This window comes from Rhopalosiphum padi, chromosome 1 (assembly GCF_020882245.1).
Source record: "Rhopalosiphum padi isolate XX-2018 chromosome 1, ASM2088224v1, whole genome shotgun sequence".
NCBI classification, from domain to species: Eukaryota; Metazoa; Arthropoda; class Insecta; order Hemiptera; family Aphididae; genus Rhopalosiphum; species Rhopalosiphum padi.
This window is the reverse complement of record NC_083597.1, coordinates 90,866,330-90,884,418: the sequence shown is the minus strand read 5'-3', so window position 1 is coordinate 90,884,418 and position 18,089 is coordinate 90,866,330. Positions and strand designations below refer to the sequence as shown.

General features: G+C 26.3%; 1 protein-coding gene across 7 annotated transcripts; it reads right to left on the bottom strand.

Moving 5' to 3' along the window:
- Positions 1-1,485: 1,485 nt before the first annotated feature.
- On the bottom strand, positions 1,486-8,318 carry LOC132930717 (tumor protein D52). Of its 7 annotated transcripts, XM_060996778.1 has the most exons (7): positions 7,353-8,288; positions 3,859-4,120; positions 3,647-3,706; positions 2,957-3,025; positions 2,731-2,790; positions 1,972-2,134; positions 1,486-1,899 (listed from the first exon to the last, which is right to left on the bottom strand). In XM_060996778.1, exons 1-7 carry the CDS (start codon positions 7,681-7,683, stop codon positions 1,780-1,782), a joined length of 1,065 nt encoding a protein of 354 aa, XP_060852761.1. In that variant the 5' UTR covers positions 7,684-8,288; the 3' UTR covers positions 1,486-1,779. The 7 variants fall into 7 exon arrangements, with proteins under 7 accessions (XP_060852761.1, XP_060852920.1, XP_060852842.1 ...); XM_060996937.1 differs by lacking the exon at positions 3,647-3,706 and having other exon boundaries at positions 7,353-8,318; XM_060996859.1 differs by lacking the exon at positions 2,731-2,790 and having other exon boundaries at positions 7,353-8,284.
- Positions 8,319-18,089: the final 9,771 nt, after the last annotated feature.

Here is an 18,089-nt window from a genome sequence, read left to right as displayed (position 1 = left end):
ATTGGATGGGACTGATGGGAGTTGAATCCCAAAAACTATCTGCGTGGCTGCGTAGATAGATAGAGATTTTATTTTTATATTTTGGATACCGAAAACTTAACTATAGTTGAGTACGTTCGACGTCTCAATAAATTGACAAATTTCATATTTCAATAGTCTATTACCTATTATCAAAAGATTATTATACAAGTATACACCGTTGGTTGTTATTTAAAATATAATTATACTTTTGTTTTAATTAGATATTGATGATATTCTTTAAGTCTTAACTATATTTTTAAGAAAAACATTTAATAATGTATGTTTTCACCTGCAGCATTATTTATAATTTATAAATAATCCTACCAGAAACAAGAAATTTGAAACTACTTTTGAAAAGTTAATATTTTTATTAGGAAACAAATTAAATTAATTATTTACCCCGACCAATGATCGGCCAGACAATTACTAGATAAGTAGGTAATTAAAATATATAATAAATTAATAATATACCATAATTATTATTTTTGTTAATTTATAGATTATTATTTATTATTATAAGGATATTGACTATAGTTATAGTTTAAAACTGACTACTACTTTTTAGATATAAATGTATATATATAAAATAATAATTAATTGTGTCATAGAATAAAGTCTGTAATTATAATTCGTAATTACTTATAAGGGGATTTGAAGCGGTGATTTTCTGTCTTTATCTAACACACACACAACATAGGATTATAGACTTGTTCTATTCCAACGTACTAATTGATATAATGAAGCAATAATATTTCTAAACACAAATTTGAATTTATCATTAAGTCCACTTGATATCGACTTTCCCACATTTTTTATTTTATTTCCCCAAAATTTTAAAAATTCTTATTGATTGGTTATATACTTATATGTTATATCAGTCGGAACATTGGAAATATAACACATCTATAATCTTGTGTTGCGTTAGACAAAGACAAAAAATCATATTTCCTTAAGATATTAACTATAGATTGTTATTTGTATTGGTTATTAAAATATAAACTTATATATTATAATAAGTTATGAACCCGAGACCTAATTTATCTTAATGTATCGAGATACTGATTTTCATAAATTAACTTGCTCATCCCTGACTATACGTCTATATTAGAGTATTAGACCCTAAGTATTTGAAAAACACTAATTAAAAATATTTAAAGTTTAAACTATTATAATTAATGTTGATATTAAGCACTTGCTTGAACCAACATTGGTATAAAAAAGACTTATTATTATTATCTTTTTTTAACTTGCCTGAGATTTTATTATCGTTTTACGAGTTAGTAGCTGTTAACTATTAAATAGATTAATGCTCTTTTGTATACATAATAATTAATATAGTTTAATTTATATAAATACTTAACTAAAAAAATATCTAATTTAATTACAATAATTGGAATATTTTTAAAATAAGTGTATGGTGTACAATATCGTTGTATAGGCACAAATATAATTAATATTTCAGAATTAAAGCGCTCATAAGTTTATTTTTACAAAAAAAAATATATATATATATATTATATTTATATAAATAAGATTAATAACTATTAAAAATCACAAATCAAAGATTAACATTATGGAAAAAAATGTTTTATATGATAATAAAAAACATTTCATTCAACACTAAATTCAGGAGAAAAATATTTGTGAGAAATTGAATTTTTAGTGCCTAATTTAAGGTAAATTCTGTACTTAAGTGACCAAGATTGCACGATAATGATAAATGTCGAAGTACAAGAGAGAATTTATGTTAGCAAAAACTTATTTTGTTGCTGCTTCACGTTCTTCTCGTGAACGTTTTTCTTCATTTGCCAAACGAGTTTCTTCCTCCAATATTTCATCAAAGTTCTGCATAGAGTTGGATCTAGATGCCACTTTTGTCTATAAAATAAATAAATACAATAATTTAATACATTTCAGTTTATATTATTTTATATTGTTTATAATTATTACCTTAACATTTTCCAAAGCTGAACCCACTTTTTCCTCAAAAGAACGGAATGATTCAGAATTCTTAATTTGACCAAGTTTGGTTGTAAGACCACTACCGAATCCTCCAAATATTGTTGTAGCTTTCTCAGCAGTTGTTTTTACAACAGATTCGGTTTTTTGATAACTAATAATAACACAATAATTTTAAAATATTATTAAGGACTATAGACATACCACACACATTTTAAAAACTACATACCACATTATTAGTAACTATTAATTACTGGGAATAGCTTGTAATAAGTCATTAAAGTTAGCATATTAAAGGAAGTCTTGATGGTTAAAAAAGAACATTCATAGCATTAGATAAGAACTCTGACACACACAATCATGTTTGGAAATTTAGAAACAATCATACAAAATAAATAAATCTAAGTAAAAAAAAAATTTGGAACATCCAAATAGAAATATTAGTTTTTGATGACAATTCCACACACTGAAATAATAAATTTAAAACAACCTGATTTCATTTTAAAAGACAACAAATAATCATAAAAATATAGACATACTATAATTTTATAACTTTTAAATTTAAGGCTTGATATTTAAAAAATAAATATTTTTAAATATCACATAAATACAATTCATTTAATGTATTTATAAAAAAAATATATAAAACCTAATGATTTAGAAAATTAATACAAAATACAAAGCCCAAACAAATAATATTCTAAGTCATATTGTGTGTTCATGCATTACAAATATAAGGCTAAGACTTACATAGGCGTTTCGACGACCGCTGTTCCAAACTGCTTAACCTTGCCTTCTACATTTTGGTAACTAAGTGTTTTTATAAAAATAGAAATAACTAATTAGAAGATAAAGCAAAAGTGCAAATAAGAAACATTTACAAGCAACTCAATAATGAACTGAAACAAAGCATAACATATTTTCTTCCATAGAACTCAAGAGTACATGCATGAATGTACACGTAGATTTTATATACCAGTGTTTTAGAACCATGTTCCTGGTTGGGGTGCGCATGTCGCCCGAGTCTGGTAAAGAAAAGTTGAATCTAGTAAAGAAAATACAATAATATTGTCATTGCCAAATCATGTATTATTACAATATACAAATTTAGTTTAATGTTGCTAACTAAAATTAATTAGTGCGATTTAAAGGTTTGGTTATATTATTTTTAAATATAAATGTAAAAGACATAGTTTTATGACTAAATATTTAAAATAATAATATATATATATATATATTTTTAAGTAAGAATGTCATTTCTAGAAACTATTGAAACATGATTCCAATAGTTACAAATTATTTATTAAATTTAAAAAAATTTAAAATAATATGAAATGTCTAAACAATTTTAAAAATATACAAGTATTGACTGATTAAAAAAATGTAATACAGACTACTCATTATAATTTACAATATAGTTTTTATCAAAAAATAAATATAAGAATAAGATTAAATACCTAACTAGTTCTGTGATGTAAATCGTAAATGAACTGAAAATTTACTAATGCTTTATCTTAATGGTTAAATTATATTGATAATCAAATTTTAATCGCACTAATTTAGAAGCTGTGTTGAAGATGACTTTCACTTTGGCAGTTAATAAAACACTGATACATAAAATAAACGTTAGGAAATTGAAATGCTTGTCTTTGTACAGAAGACTTACATTGGTGCGTCAACAACAGCTTTTCCAATTTGGGTAAATTTGTCTTCTACATTTTGATAACTATATAAAAATATAAAATAATAATAAAGAAAAATAAATATTTATAACAATAGAAAGATGGATAAAAATCATAATAATAATAAACCAAAAGCTAGCAAAATAAAATAAAAACTTCAGCACACGTGATAGAAAATATTCATCACTGAACTTACACATTTGACTCTTTAACGTTCCGTAAGCTCTGTGATACATCTTCACTAATCTCTTGCCAAACAGTATAACCAAGTTTACGTCTAAGCTCTTGAGATGCTTTCACCTTTGAACCCAGCACTTCACGTAATGTCTTGATTTCTTCTTCCACCTTATTCAGCTCTTGTTGCCATTCTTCTTTCTGCTTTTCCTGTTCTTCAAGGCTAAGACCTTGCAATTCATTAATTCCAGAATCTGGCGACATAATTACTGGGGGTTCTTCACCTAAAAGATGAAAAAAAAAATGTAAACAACATTATCACAAAAACATTGTCTGACCAACAGACTGGCCAAATAATTAGTGAAAAATAAACTAGTTATAAAATACAAAAAACACATTATATTATTAATAGTATTAATTAAATTATAATTTATAGTGAATGAGAATAATACAAAACCTATCAAAATCTAAGTAGGTACCTAATATTTGATTGTATACAATGTATGAACATATCACTTTAATTTTTAAATGACCCCAAGTAAATCATATTTACACGTTTCAGCATCAAACGATCAAGTAATTAAATATTGATAATTCAGATAACTGACGTCTATGTAGTTACATTTAATAACTATAATTAAAACTATAATTAACCATAATTAATTTTAACCATATAATATACACGATAGTAAGATACACGACATTACACCAAACGTGTATATTTAGTTATACATTGATATTATTTTTGTTTAGTATTTGAGCTACTAAAAAGTACAAATCTACGAATAACAAACATCAATACGATGAAAAACCTTTTTGAAACTTACAATGGGTCTGAAACTTAGACGTACAACTAAATGCATGCACGAAGATGCATTTTAGATGTATCTGAATAAAGCAAATAATCAGTCCACAATTATAGCTGTTACCAAAATGCATGTATTTATGATTATTGCTATTGCCTATTGGTTAGGTTACCAAACACGTAAATGCTTACAACAGTTTAAATGATTTCTAAACACGACATTGCACAAAGAAGTGTATAAACTGATAAAAAATTAGTACTCGTGAATATAAATCAAAACAATAACGGAATGTAGACATAACGGCAATTAAACAACTGCTATATGCCTATATCCGAGTATGTTATTTGTAGTACGAGTGTCAAATTTTCGATTTATCTGAGTTATTTGAATAATGCATCGCGATTCATAATGTTAAAGCCTTAAAGGTAATAGATAAAAAGTCACAATTTTTAACGGACACTAGTTTGTAATATTGTCACATACTATAATAGTTAACTATCTGTCATTACTGCAGCTAGCGAAATGTATTGATCTAATAAAAAATTATATTATACAAAGAAAAAGAAAATAGAAACACGAATATGTCTATAGAAGATAATATTGTTATCGGTGCAGGGAATCGAGTACATTAAGAATATAAAATACATATAGTACGTACCTAATATCTACATATTCTGCATTCTACAGTCTTTTCAATAGTTCAAATTCATTCAAAAAACTAGATTTGTTTAAAAAATACACGCAACGATTATTATAAGTATGCGTAAAAAAATTAAAAGCCGATGCTACTTTCAAACAAACATAATATTATATGGGATTATGGGAAGGGTGAAACACGCGAGGATACGAAATTAAACTTGAATAAAAAATAACAACAAATTATTCAATTTGACTAAGAGTTAATGATCGAGTTGTGTTATAATTTTATAAATAATAATTACCGAGATAATCATTAGATTTATATGTAATATGTAAATAACTAACAAGTATGTAACTGAATAAGTAAACAAGGAGTAAACCGTGTAAGTTAATAATGTAAGATCGTCATAATTCGATAAAAAAAAACATTACAATATCACAATGTAACTATGTGAGATAAGAGACGCTTACAATTGTTTTTGAAAGTTTAAATCCACATTAAAAAATGTGAACTAACAGTGTGACTAATACTATAGATTAGAATATTAGATTTAATATAAATTGTTATTATAATTGTAACATTAAATAGAAATATTATTTTAATTTTATAATACATCGACGGAATGTTTATAAATTTAAAAACATATATTATATCAATAATATAATTATATACAGTAGATATAAGATATATAAGTAAATCGTAAGTCATAACACGCATGTGGCAATGTAGAAATTGAATGCCTAAGATTTAAGCATATAACAACAATACATAATATTTTTAATCAGCAGGTTTATCAACATGTGACTCAAAGATTAAATAAGTTTGCATAATAGAATAGTTAGTAAAAATATACAACTACGTTGGAACAATAATAAAAAATAATACATTTTATGATCACACGATTTAACTTTATATATTAAATTATTTATACGATCAATAACTATAATAAATTAGTCATTTCAGACTTTAGGTAAGTACTAAGTACCTATATAAACTATTAAATCAGTGTGTCAATTTTACATTAATATGAAATATGTATAAAATACTGTCCAAAGTCTATAGAGAAAACTTATGATTGATTATTTTCAATTATAATTATTATTTATTACAATATTATTGAACAGTAATTAATATAGGAATGAACGTCTTCGTTGTATATTTAGTCAATTATTCGACGATACTCTTTTCAGTCGTAAAAAATAGTTGATAACGAAATCCTAACTACGGATATAATGTTTAATAATCTATCATTTAACCACATCTAGTTATCAAAATTCAAATACACTCAATTTATAGGCGTGACTAGAACAATTTCGCAGATATGGACAAATTATTTTTTAGAAAGCTCAATGTATGATTATAGGAAATAAATTTTCTTTTTCCACTACGTAAAAAAATCTAAAAATTAGTTTCGAATTACTCAAATTTGCAGATTTAGCCTAAGTGGCCGAACGCGTAGGTAAATTATAAACACACCTATAGTTCATTTATTATAATACTCATACCTATTATAAATTTTCGTTAATATTCTAGCATAAATTAATCAATTTTTGTTGTGATTGTATGAATCCGAAGTACTTGAATCGTATTACGTGTAACTTAACGTTACGTGTAACGTCTACTATTCACTCACTACTCATCTACCTGCCTGTCGAAACCATCAATTTCGCAAAGAGAGCTACGTAGTAATATTTTAAAAAATTGAGAATTTTAAATAAAATTAAAAATTTTCAAATTGATTTAATTGGTCCAAGACTTTCAATATCCCGACACCCACGAATAACGGTTCTCCGCGGCTATTATAATACACGCAGTTTCGTACACGTTGTACACGCGATATTGTCGATAATCAAGACTTGCCTATAAATTATACGTTTTATTTAACAACAACAAAGACTCATATTATATTATAATAATGAATAGCAACAACATAATAATTATTAACGATTATTCGTTCGCACGCGCGGAAAAATGGAACGCGAGTATACGTGACGGGGCCATCGGACGGAGAAACGGCCGTCTTATAGGTATATAATAATAATAATAATATGTGCAACACCGGTCGCAGACCTTTTTTCTTCACGATCCTCGCCAGCTTCTGGTAGCTCTTGTGCTCTCTGATCTTGTCCAAGAACTTGACCTTGCCGGCGGCCGCGGACGACGACCGCGAATCGGTGGCCGGCGGCCGTATCACCAGCGGAGAAACGTCGTCCTCTTCGCCGACCCCGTCGTCGTCGTCCAGGTCGGAGACGGTGTCCTCGTCCACGATGACGAACGTGCTGCCCAGCGTCGCGTCGTCCGCGTCGAAACTAGGCGTCTCCGTGGCCATGTAAGCGGTCTCTTCGTCGTCGTACTCCAGCGACGGCAGGTCGACGTCGTGCACGATAGCGTCGCGGGCCATCCCGTTGGACGGACAGTGGAACCGTGTCCCGTGGCTCGGTGGGCGGCGGGGTTACGTCCGACAGCGGTGGAGACGGTGAACGGTGTCGCGCATTTTCCGAACGCGAAATGGAACAGCGAGCGCCACGACGGCCGTCGGATCGCGCGCGCAGAAATAAGTAGTCCGGTCGGGCGAAACGGTGACGGCGAAGGGAGACCGCGGATAACGCGAAGACACGAAACGGTTCGGTGTAGGCACGTCACCGGCGGTGCACTGTAGGCCGTATCGCGGAGAAGACCGGTTCGGCGGCAGTCTTCTCCGCGCAGCGTTGTTCACATTTTTGTTATTCATTTCCTCTCTTTCTCACTCCATATCACTGTAGCTCCCATTCACTCGCGGTGTCTCATGATCGCTAGCTCACTATCATCCCCTCTCAATCAAACGCGTTATTTTTTTACAGCGCGATGAAAAAAATAATAACGACATTATTGCCAACTGAAATTTATAAAATACCGTACGTCCGCGACGTATGCTGTGCGGATACGTGAACAAATTTTCCATTGGGAATTGGGATTTGTGTGGGTTCATAATTTTTGCTGTGCGCATATGTTTCTTGTTGGTCTCTCGTAAATGCGTATCATAGGTAGGGACCGTGAAAACTGCGTACAATTATGTGTACCGATGTTTGACGACACTAAAAATGTAAACTACTAAATGTTTCCAAATCGAATAATATTAGTAATTATTGGCTATTGCACACAGTATTTAGTCTAATGTGTTCAATACGGTTGAACCCAAAAAGGCGATAATATATTATAACATTTATAACTGTTTTATTGTTTACACTAAAACGCGCTGCAATGGCAAAATAATGAATAAAGTCAATTTTTTTCTAAATTATGTTTACCTGTACGGCTGTACGTAACCAAAACAAAATTGTTGGTTGGCGAAATAATTTGTAAATTTTGTTGACAATTTGATAGTTTAGATAACCATATAGGTACTCGCACAATATTATCAAAGTACAAACTACAAATGAAGAATACCAATTTATAGCCAAGAACCATGGAAAATAGTATACATTTTTAAATATAAAATTCGTGCAAAACAAATTTAGCTTATGTTCTAATTGTCATTTTGAGGTAATTTTCAATTGTAAAAACACGCCCAAGAAAGAAAAACAACGAAACTGCATTAAAAAGCGATTTTAGAGTAGAAAAATATAATATTACATTTATAGAGACAAATATTTAAAAGGGAACCTTTCGATGTTTTTTGAAACACTTTTTAATACTTAAAAAATGTAAAAAATAAGATTTTAGTACCTCTTATATAAAGCTGAAGAGAATGTTCGAGAAAAATAATAATTGAGTAATATGGTCTATGACTATGTAGTGAATAATAAATCTAATTAATATCTATGAAATCAAATTTATGAACAATAATTATTACATACCATAGCTTCTTTATCACAATAAGTATAAGTCTTACATATTTTTTTGAATAACTTGAGTTTTACGTTTTATTATATTTTTTATTTTTTTTTTAATTATATTTTTATCATAATATAATATTAATATATTGAATATCAATCCCTATAACTATAAAAGATAATAAAATCTATAATCTTATCAATAATCGTGATCCCTATAGAAGTTATAACTAAAAAAATATAGTTCAAGCAAATGAAATTTATCATTACAGACATCACACCATTCACACCAGATAAAAGATGACTGTATGTCTATATAAATTTATTTATAATTAACAAATTATTTTTAGTTTATTACCAGTAAATAATATTGAATAATTATGTAGCTATAATTAAACACAAACATACCTTAATTAAAATTAAAAAGTTTCAATTAAATATCTAATTAAGGTTGTTAAATATAGATCAGCTTAATTTTTAGATATATTAAAAATAATATCATATTATATCAAATCGCTACTCAAAATGTAACAATTTAGTTTATACAAAACTGAAATCAATATGATTTATGCATTATGCGAATAATATAATTATATAAATATACTGTGAGTATTTCTACAATAATATAAGGACATTAATCGTTATATCTATCGGCATATTAATGTAACTAGTAAGTAGTTATATATTATAACCACTGATTATAACAGTTAGTTAAATATATTCATAATCAAAATTTGCCAAATCATTGAAAAGTTAAATATATTTATGTGTTATTCGGGAGAAATTACTAAATATGTTGATACTAATATAATATTTTATTTATAAGTGTTACTGTTATCATTTTTTTTTTTTTTTTTTTTTTGTAATGAACTTGCTAAAAATAGAGAACATAATAAACAAAAGAAAATTAAAATTATTTTAAATCATTGAAAAATATGCATTTGATTATGTATAATTATTTGATTTTAATTGATTTAATTTTGTTTATGTTATAAGTCAAGTTAAAAGTATTAATTTTACGCGTTCCGATTTTCAATGAAAATAGAACCAATAACATTATATCACGTATGGATTGGCGAAAAATTAAAAGTTAAAACTATATTAAATTTGTGACTCTTTAAGTCTTGAGTATTTAATTGTTCGAATGAGTGGTAACCAAACATTAACTTTTTTTACCATTTTTATTATTAAAAAACACTTCAAAATTAAATTGAAGTAAACACCAGACATCACTTATCCAAACCTCTTGCTATAGTTATAGATTTTAACTTAAAATATTAACCTGTCAGCATTTTTAATATGTTTAATCATAGTAAAAATTGTTCATTCATAAGATTAACATGCATTAACAATAAATCATGAATCACTCATATTTTTTGATTTTTTGATTTGTTTCATTTTATAATAATTTATATTTTATCAAATATCAAGTACTAAGTTAGATGTTACCAGAATTATACCTTAAACTAAGTGAAGAAAATGTTTTTTAAATTCCCCGGTTTATAATAAAAATTAGAATAAAACATTTTTACAAAAATTTCTTCTTATACTACTCCAGTATTCCATAGGTTAAAATTAGTTAAAACAAGACAAGTATAAGTTATAATAAATTAATTTATAATTAAAATAAGTTACTAATAATAAGTATATAAGTATAAAACTATAAAACAAGTAATACCTTACCATATGTTTATAGTTAAAATAATTAAAACACATATGTAAATATTAGAGACTTTTCGGTTATCATAATTTTTTCTACATAACCAAGTAATATGTGTAATTTTGTTAATAATTAAATAAATAAATTTATAATGAAGTTAATAACATTATGACTAAGTATTACTTTTTAATAAATTATTTTTAATTTTCTCCGATTGGTTGAATACTATTTTTTTACTATTAGTTTTTAAGTTTTCCAGACTTAATTATAAGGACAGTACTTTCACTAAGATTGCAATAAGTATTTTCAATATTTTATAACTAAATAATTAAAAATATTGTATAATTATATGGGTATTATGTATTATTATTATTATTATTATTTATTTATTCAAATAATTTCAATTTAAGTTAAAGACAGTACCTATATCTATGGTTTTTATAAAATAAAGTAAAATATCTAAGCCTTAATAGATGAAATACAATTCATAATTGGTTATACTCAACATAATTTAAAATAAATTGAAGCAAATTACAAGTATCTAGCGCTAGCCAATTAATGTATTACTTAATTACAAAATCCTACAAATATAATTAAATATTGTTATAAAATTGAATACTTATAATATAATACATTTGCTTTTGGATAAATTATTTTTAAAATAATAAATTATCAAAAAAGTAATAAATAAAGTACATTCAAGTACATATTATGTACTTCTTTTTAAGCAATCCAAACAGATGTCTAATAGTTATTTATATTCGTCAAATATCATACATTCATTAGAAACTATTGCAATTGGAAATTTTAGTTATTTAATAAAAACAGCACACATAATAATTTAACAATCTATTATAATACGTGAAATATATGGATATTAATGTTTGTTAATAAGTCATCACCATTAGTACTTGGGTTTTGACCCGAATAAACATAATGCAATTTATAAAATAGTTAATGCACTTACCCACTGTGAGAGTACTCATTCTTGTATAATTGAATACAACAGACTAAAGTAGATATTAGTTTTACACAGTTTTATAACACACGTTTGCACAAATATTACACTTTATGAATTTATAGTTCGAAGTCCAACTTTTTAGTTCTGTGTAGCGATTTTTCTAGTCGGCTTATCATTTATCAATGACGTCGGTGTTTTCTTCTGGGGCAACAATAGATAAAATAATAAATATATGTGTAATATTATATTATTATATACGTATATAAATACAAAAAACACCAGTGTGACCAACCAGAACGCGAGTGCTACTCCGTAAATAATTGATTAATTTTGTTCGCAACTTTTAAAAGCACGAAACAAAATATAATAACAATAATAATTATAATAGGCTCCATTGCTCATAACTATAAAAAAACAATAATCGCAAACATAGACTACTTTATAAATTTAATCTGCAAATACTGTAAATTATAGGCAAGTAAGTAGGTTACATAGTAAGTTTATTGTTTTGTAAAGTTAAATATATTGCAATTTATTATATTATTTTTAATTATTATGACAAATGCTGTAAATTGTAGTACGTTTTAGAACTATAGAATTCTATGTAAATAAATTATAGGTACTATGTACTATGATTCAGAATTGAGACATCTGATATTTAAGATCAGGAAGCAGTAATCTATAACTGATCTTCAGAACATATTTTATTTTCTCCTTGTTGCCAATACATTTAATCCATGTGTAATTAGAATTAGAAGGCACTTATTAATTATAAGCAATAGGTGTCCATTTGTAATATATATAACCATTATAACCAACCGAAAACTATTTTTTGTTTTTAATAATACTTTAGACTTACTTTATGCGACATCAATTCATCATAGTTCGACTTATTGTGGAGGAATATAAATATTATGGTAATCGGTAAAAAAGACCAAAGAAAAAAAATGTTTTTAATTTTTAAATACATTAATTTATTAAGAAAATTAAAAAAATACTTATATACATTTACACGACTTGCATGTACACATATAGAAATTGTATAAAAATAATTATCCCCCCCCCCAAAAAAAAATTGTTGATTTGCGTAATAAATATATAATATTTAGCATATTACTAGTAACATTTATTCAATTTGTCATAAAAAAAACTATAAAATAATAATATTATAAGTTAAAATGTACATTGTTGTAATAAAAAAGTATTTTACTCTATATTATACTAACTTAGGTATATTGTATTTAATATACAAAAATATACTAGGTAGTAGGTACCAATACAAAGATGAAGAATGAAAGATATTTTTACACATAATTGTATGCAATAAGAAAACAACTTTATTTAAAAGTAATATATTTTTTATGTTTCAATTTTTTTTTTAATTATATTGAATATTGTACATTTTTAGAGATTAAATACCGACCGTTTTTAAGGAGTTTAATATAGGCAATTTGGATGTATGTGTGTGTATGTGTAACTAGTAGGTAAGTGATCATTTTTTAATTTTCATAATTAATACATTTAAATATTTAATATTTTTAAAAATTGTTTTTTTTTCTTTTGTTCTTTTTTTCCGTGTTATTTTTTACCTTGGTCATTTTTCTGGGATTCAAATATTATTAATACTTGGGAAATTTGAATTCGAATGCATTAACGGTTGCTAAATAAAATTCACAATCATATTTTTGTAATACTCTGTCATTATAGTCATAGTATCATTTGTATGTTGTATCGACGTATTGCAGTATTGCAGTATTACATACAAAAAATTGGAGATTTGGAGATAACTATCAGCATGATATACATAAATTTAAAGATCCAAGTATTTTTGGTTTCCTCGGCCCTCTACTTTAATATTTATAGGCTTTGAAATAAATAAGTCATAATAAATATTATATTACAATATACATCAAAATATTTTTATGCAGAAAGAAATTATCAGATTAAACTATTTAGTAAGTTGTTCTACATATAATTGTCATAGACCTTATACTAAGCATTAAGTAGTATATTTATATTTACATAAGGTCTATCGTCTATGTAGTTGTATTCTGTACTTTTGTTACTTTATCGCTAAAAATAAATTATACATAGAATTGTTTGTCAATTAATATTTATTTAGTTTAAACTAGATGGCGCTACCGTATACAATAATAGTATTTTATTTTGCCGACTTCCCGGCTAACCGATAAGGTTGTTTGTATAAAAATTATATTATATCAAATTATTCGCTTATTTATATTTTTCTTGGAGGTTTATCTGAACGCTTAATCGATTTTCTCAAGTTATTGAACTTAGAACAGGTAGATTACCTATTTTTATCTGATTTGTCGACTAAGTGAAGTACACGATGAGGTACTAAGTCTGATTCGTACTATGACTTAAATACATAATGTTTTGTTTTATTTTTTTACTAGCGAAGATGAATAATAGAGATAATTAATATTAAAATTGAAATCAATTTCTTTTGTCATAAGCTTTCTTTTCCACTGATATCCTTATTAGATTCTATTTTAAAAGTACATTGATATTATTTATTTGTATATACAGTGTGTTTCCTTTAAAAGTAACACTAAATATTTCAGTCCAGTGGCCTCCGATTGATATGGGGATTTTGGGAGGAAATAAAGAATACCTAAAAACACATTTTTGATCATTTTTTAAATTTTTAAATCTTTCTGTGTACGTATGCGCAGTACAACCGGCATTTTTTTTTAAATAGCAGCAGGTGTTTTCAATACTAAATTCTGATAGACTGAATTTTTATAAGTATGCAGAATCGCAAGGAAATTTGTAAAATCACAGTGAATTGTCTAAAAATTCAATGATTTAAATTAAAACATTTGCTCGTTGTCAATTTGTCATTTAGTCAAAATTTTGGTTTTACAGCCACGGTTAAGAGATCAAAATGACTCAACTATTCTGAAAAAGGTTAATCATCCCCCCCCCCCCACACCACCAAAAAAATATGCACCTATTTACGTGCCTGGCCAAAAGGTACAAGTTCATTTTTTCTGTGGTTAATTGTGAACACTTTTAGATAATATAGAATATACAATACTGAAACGTCTGAAACAAAACGAAAATTACAATATTTATAGATAGCTATATATTATATCAACAGAAAATAGAGACGCGTCGAATGAACGTTTTATCTGTACGTGTATTACAATATACACTATATTATACAGTGTGTAAATGTAATCAGTCACAATTCGACATTCAGAGAATCTCTTTTCTTTATTATTTTTTTCCAAATAATGACATTAATATTAAATGTTTTCGTTGCTATCGGTTGATAAGAGACGGTTAACGGATATTATTCAATATAACTCATACATGAAATACGATAGGATTTAAAATATATACTTAATAAAATTATACAGTTATTATTTAATATTTATCTGGTAAACACTATGCAATATTAGAAATATTAATTTAAGCATAAAATGTAATTTATATTGGTAGCTAGGTCTCGATAATAGTACAATATTATTAAAAAATCAATGACACAAGATATTGTCGTCTGTCATTGTATAGGAAATATGAAATTATTAATCTAAATATCATTTCAAAGTTTTTGCACGAGACTACGAGAGTAAGACAAATTAGAGTTGGATACATGGAAAATGTAGCCATGGTGTTTGCAATGTTTGAATGAGAGTGTGTGTTTTATGCTTCCCACTTAGATTTAATTATTTAAAAGGTAGGTAAAGTATAAGTTCAGCAGTTCAGCTATTCATAAACTCATACTCGTTGCCGTATTAGTATATGGAACGGCCAGCCGGACACATTATTGCTTCGGCGGTTGAGGTAAAATGCAGCCGGACACAATTTACCACATCTGCAGTCTGCATTGACAGTGACACTACCAACTACTGAACTGCCAAAATTATAAAATATTATCACCACTGATGAAGATGCGATGAAAAAACTGGAGTTGAGTCCCACATATTTTATCATTTAAATTAAATACGAGTTGGGTTCGCGTTTATATTTTATGATTGTTATAAATAACGAAGTATAATAATAATAAGTTAAATATTATAATACCTAACTTTATGTATAAGTAAACTACCAAACATAAAATTTAATTTTTAGAAGATTTTCTATCCAACCTCCACGTGGTGTCTCCCGGATAACAATGAACATTTCCCCACCACCAACCCCATTTCAATTTTACAACTTTTTTCAACACCAATATATATTTTAAAGTATTAGGTACTACTATACTAGACTACTAGAGCCGCTCGTTTTAGAAATTAATTTTATCTAATCTAATCTTAGAAACCATTAACATGTGATAACTAATAGATGAATACAATGCCGCACCGCAGTGAACAGTTTTAAATTAATAATTTAAAATATAAACGAATTGGCATTGAGTGTACAAAAAAAAAATGTCATGAAAATAAATAAATAGTTAAGTAATATTATTATTCTTATTAAATGTCTTATTTATTTCCTAAATAAATATAATAAATGCATTTAAGTTAATAATATTGTTCGTATATATAAATATATATCGTAATATGACACACCGGAAAAAAACAGATAATTTTTGGCACGTAATGTTAAAAAATTTGCCACCCCTGACCGGCCTGACCTATATCAACACAGAATTTAAAAAATAATTATATATTTTTAAAATGTTGACATAAAATATACACGAGTTAATTATTATTTATTATCAACAACATACATAGGATATACTATATGAATGATAAACAGAAATAATGCTTTCAGAACTAATTCGGTAATTTATAGTCTACAGTTCGCTGGTTATACATTATATTATTGCTATTAGTAAATCTTTTATTAGGTACTTAAATTTGTCAGAATTTTCAATTAAACGATCAACAATAAAAATGTATGAAAATGAATAATTAGGTAATTATATGTATTACACGTGTATTGTGTAATACAAATAACGATTAAATAAAATATATTTAAATTATTGACAAATGATTATTTTTATAGCGTCTAAATGTTTGAATTTACTAAAAACGTATAAAATACTTATCTCAAATTCGAAAAATAACGTATTAACGTATAATAATAAATTATCTATTTTACACTTATTGCATTATAGACTATAATATATAGTCTACTATATACTATAGTAGGTAATAACATGCTGAATATAATCTCGCTGAATGACGTCGACAATTAACTCAAAATATTCCAACTGTCAAATTTAGCATGTAGGTATATACATTTTTGGTTATCTTTACATTTATAATAAGATTTTGTCTTGACTCCTGAGTGACAGAAAAACATCGTAAATCCTATAAACTATTATAATATAGATAGACTTGAATTTTGACTTTACATATCTTCATTTCATAATTTAAGTGCACACTACCTATATAAGAAAAAATTTTTAAAATTCATGTTTTACAGAGGGATTTTTTTTTAGGTATTTTTGATTATTTTTTTATCTAAATAAATTTACCATTAGTAATAAAAAATAGTTACTATAATAATTTATCGGATAAATTTTATAGGCATGTATTTTACATTTGATCAAAACCACTCATCAATCCGTATTTGTACACGTATGTTGCGTTTTGTTTTTTAAAAAACGCAATAAGTATGATAAAATGTACTAAAATATGTTAAAATTTATAAATAAAGTTAAATTTAAATCATTTATTTTTTTTAAGTATTGAACATTATTACACTTAGTATTAACTAGTATTTAGTAATAACGAATTTAACAAAGTGAATATTATATATTTAATCTGGTTAGTATGGTTATCATTAATATTAAATAAAATATAGAACCATTAGTACCTTTGTGTTAGTGTTTTTAAATGCATTCAATACGATTTTGTTACTATCTAAGTATATAATTAAAATGTAATAGTCATAACCTAATACAAATACTACTAATCTTAAATCACTAATAATTATTTTAGATTCTAAACGAAGTTATGAAAATTAAAGCATTGATTTTATAAAGCTTTTAATAAAGATGAGTGGTAAAATTTAAAATTCTAATTATTCTTTAAAATAAAAAACAAAAAATTTTTTTTTCTAGTTAAAAATTTAGTGTTCAATTTGTACCTATAGATACTGCTTGAAAATATAATACAATCGAGTCACGATAACTCAAAGTTAAAGGGAGATAAAAATTCACTTTGTGATATCTAACTTGAATTTATATTAATTTATATATATCATTTATATTTTTATTTTCTAGGGAATAAAAAAAAGTTCGAGTTGTCAAGTTTTTCTAGTTACGGAGGTTCGAGTTATCGCGACTCGACTGTATAAGGTTCTTCACAACTCATAAATATTTCATACAGCCAAAAAGAAAATTCGGTATAAAAAATTAAATATTATAGTCTATAGATTATGCGTTATCATGA

Bases quoted from the DNA above. Each gene is read 5' to 3' on its own strand.
- LOC132930717 (XM_060996778.1), bottom strand. From the start codon at position 7,683: ATGGCCCGCGACGCTATCGTGCACGACGTCGACCTGCCGTCGCTGGAG. The intron at 4,121-7,352 runs GTCTGCGACCGG...TTCATCTTTTAG, and splicing joins GAGGATCGTGAAGAAAAAAG to GTGAAGAACCCCCAGTAATT. The intron at 2,135-2,730 runs GTAAGTCTTAGC...TGTTATTATTAG, and splicing joins GCGGTCGTCGAAACGCCTAT to TTATCAAAAAACCGAATCTG.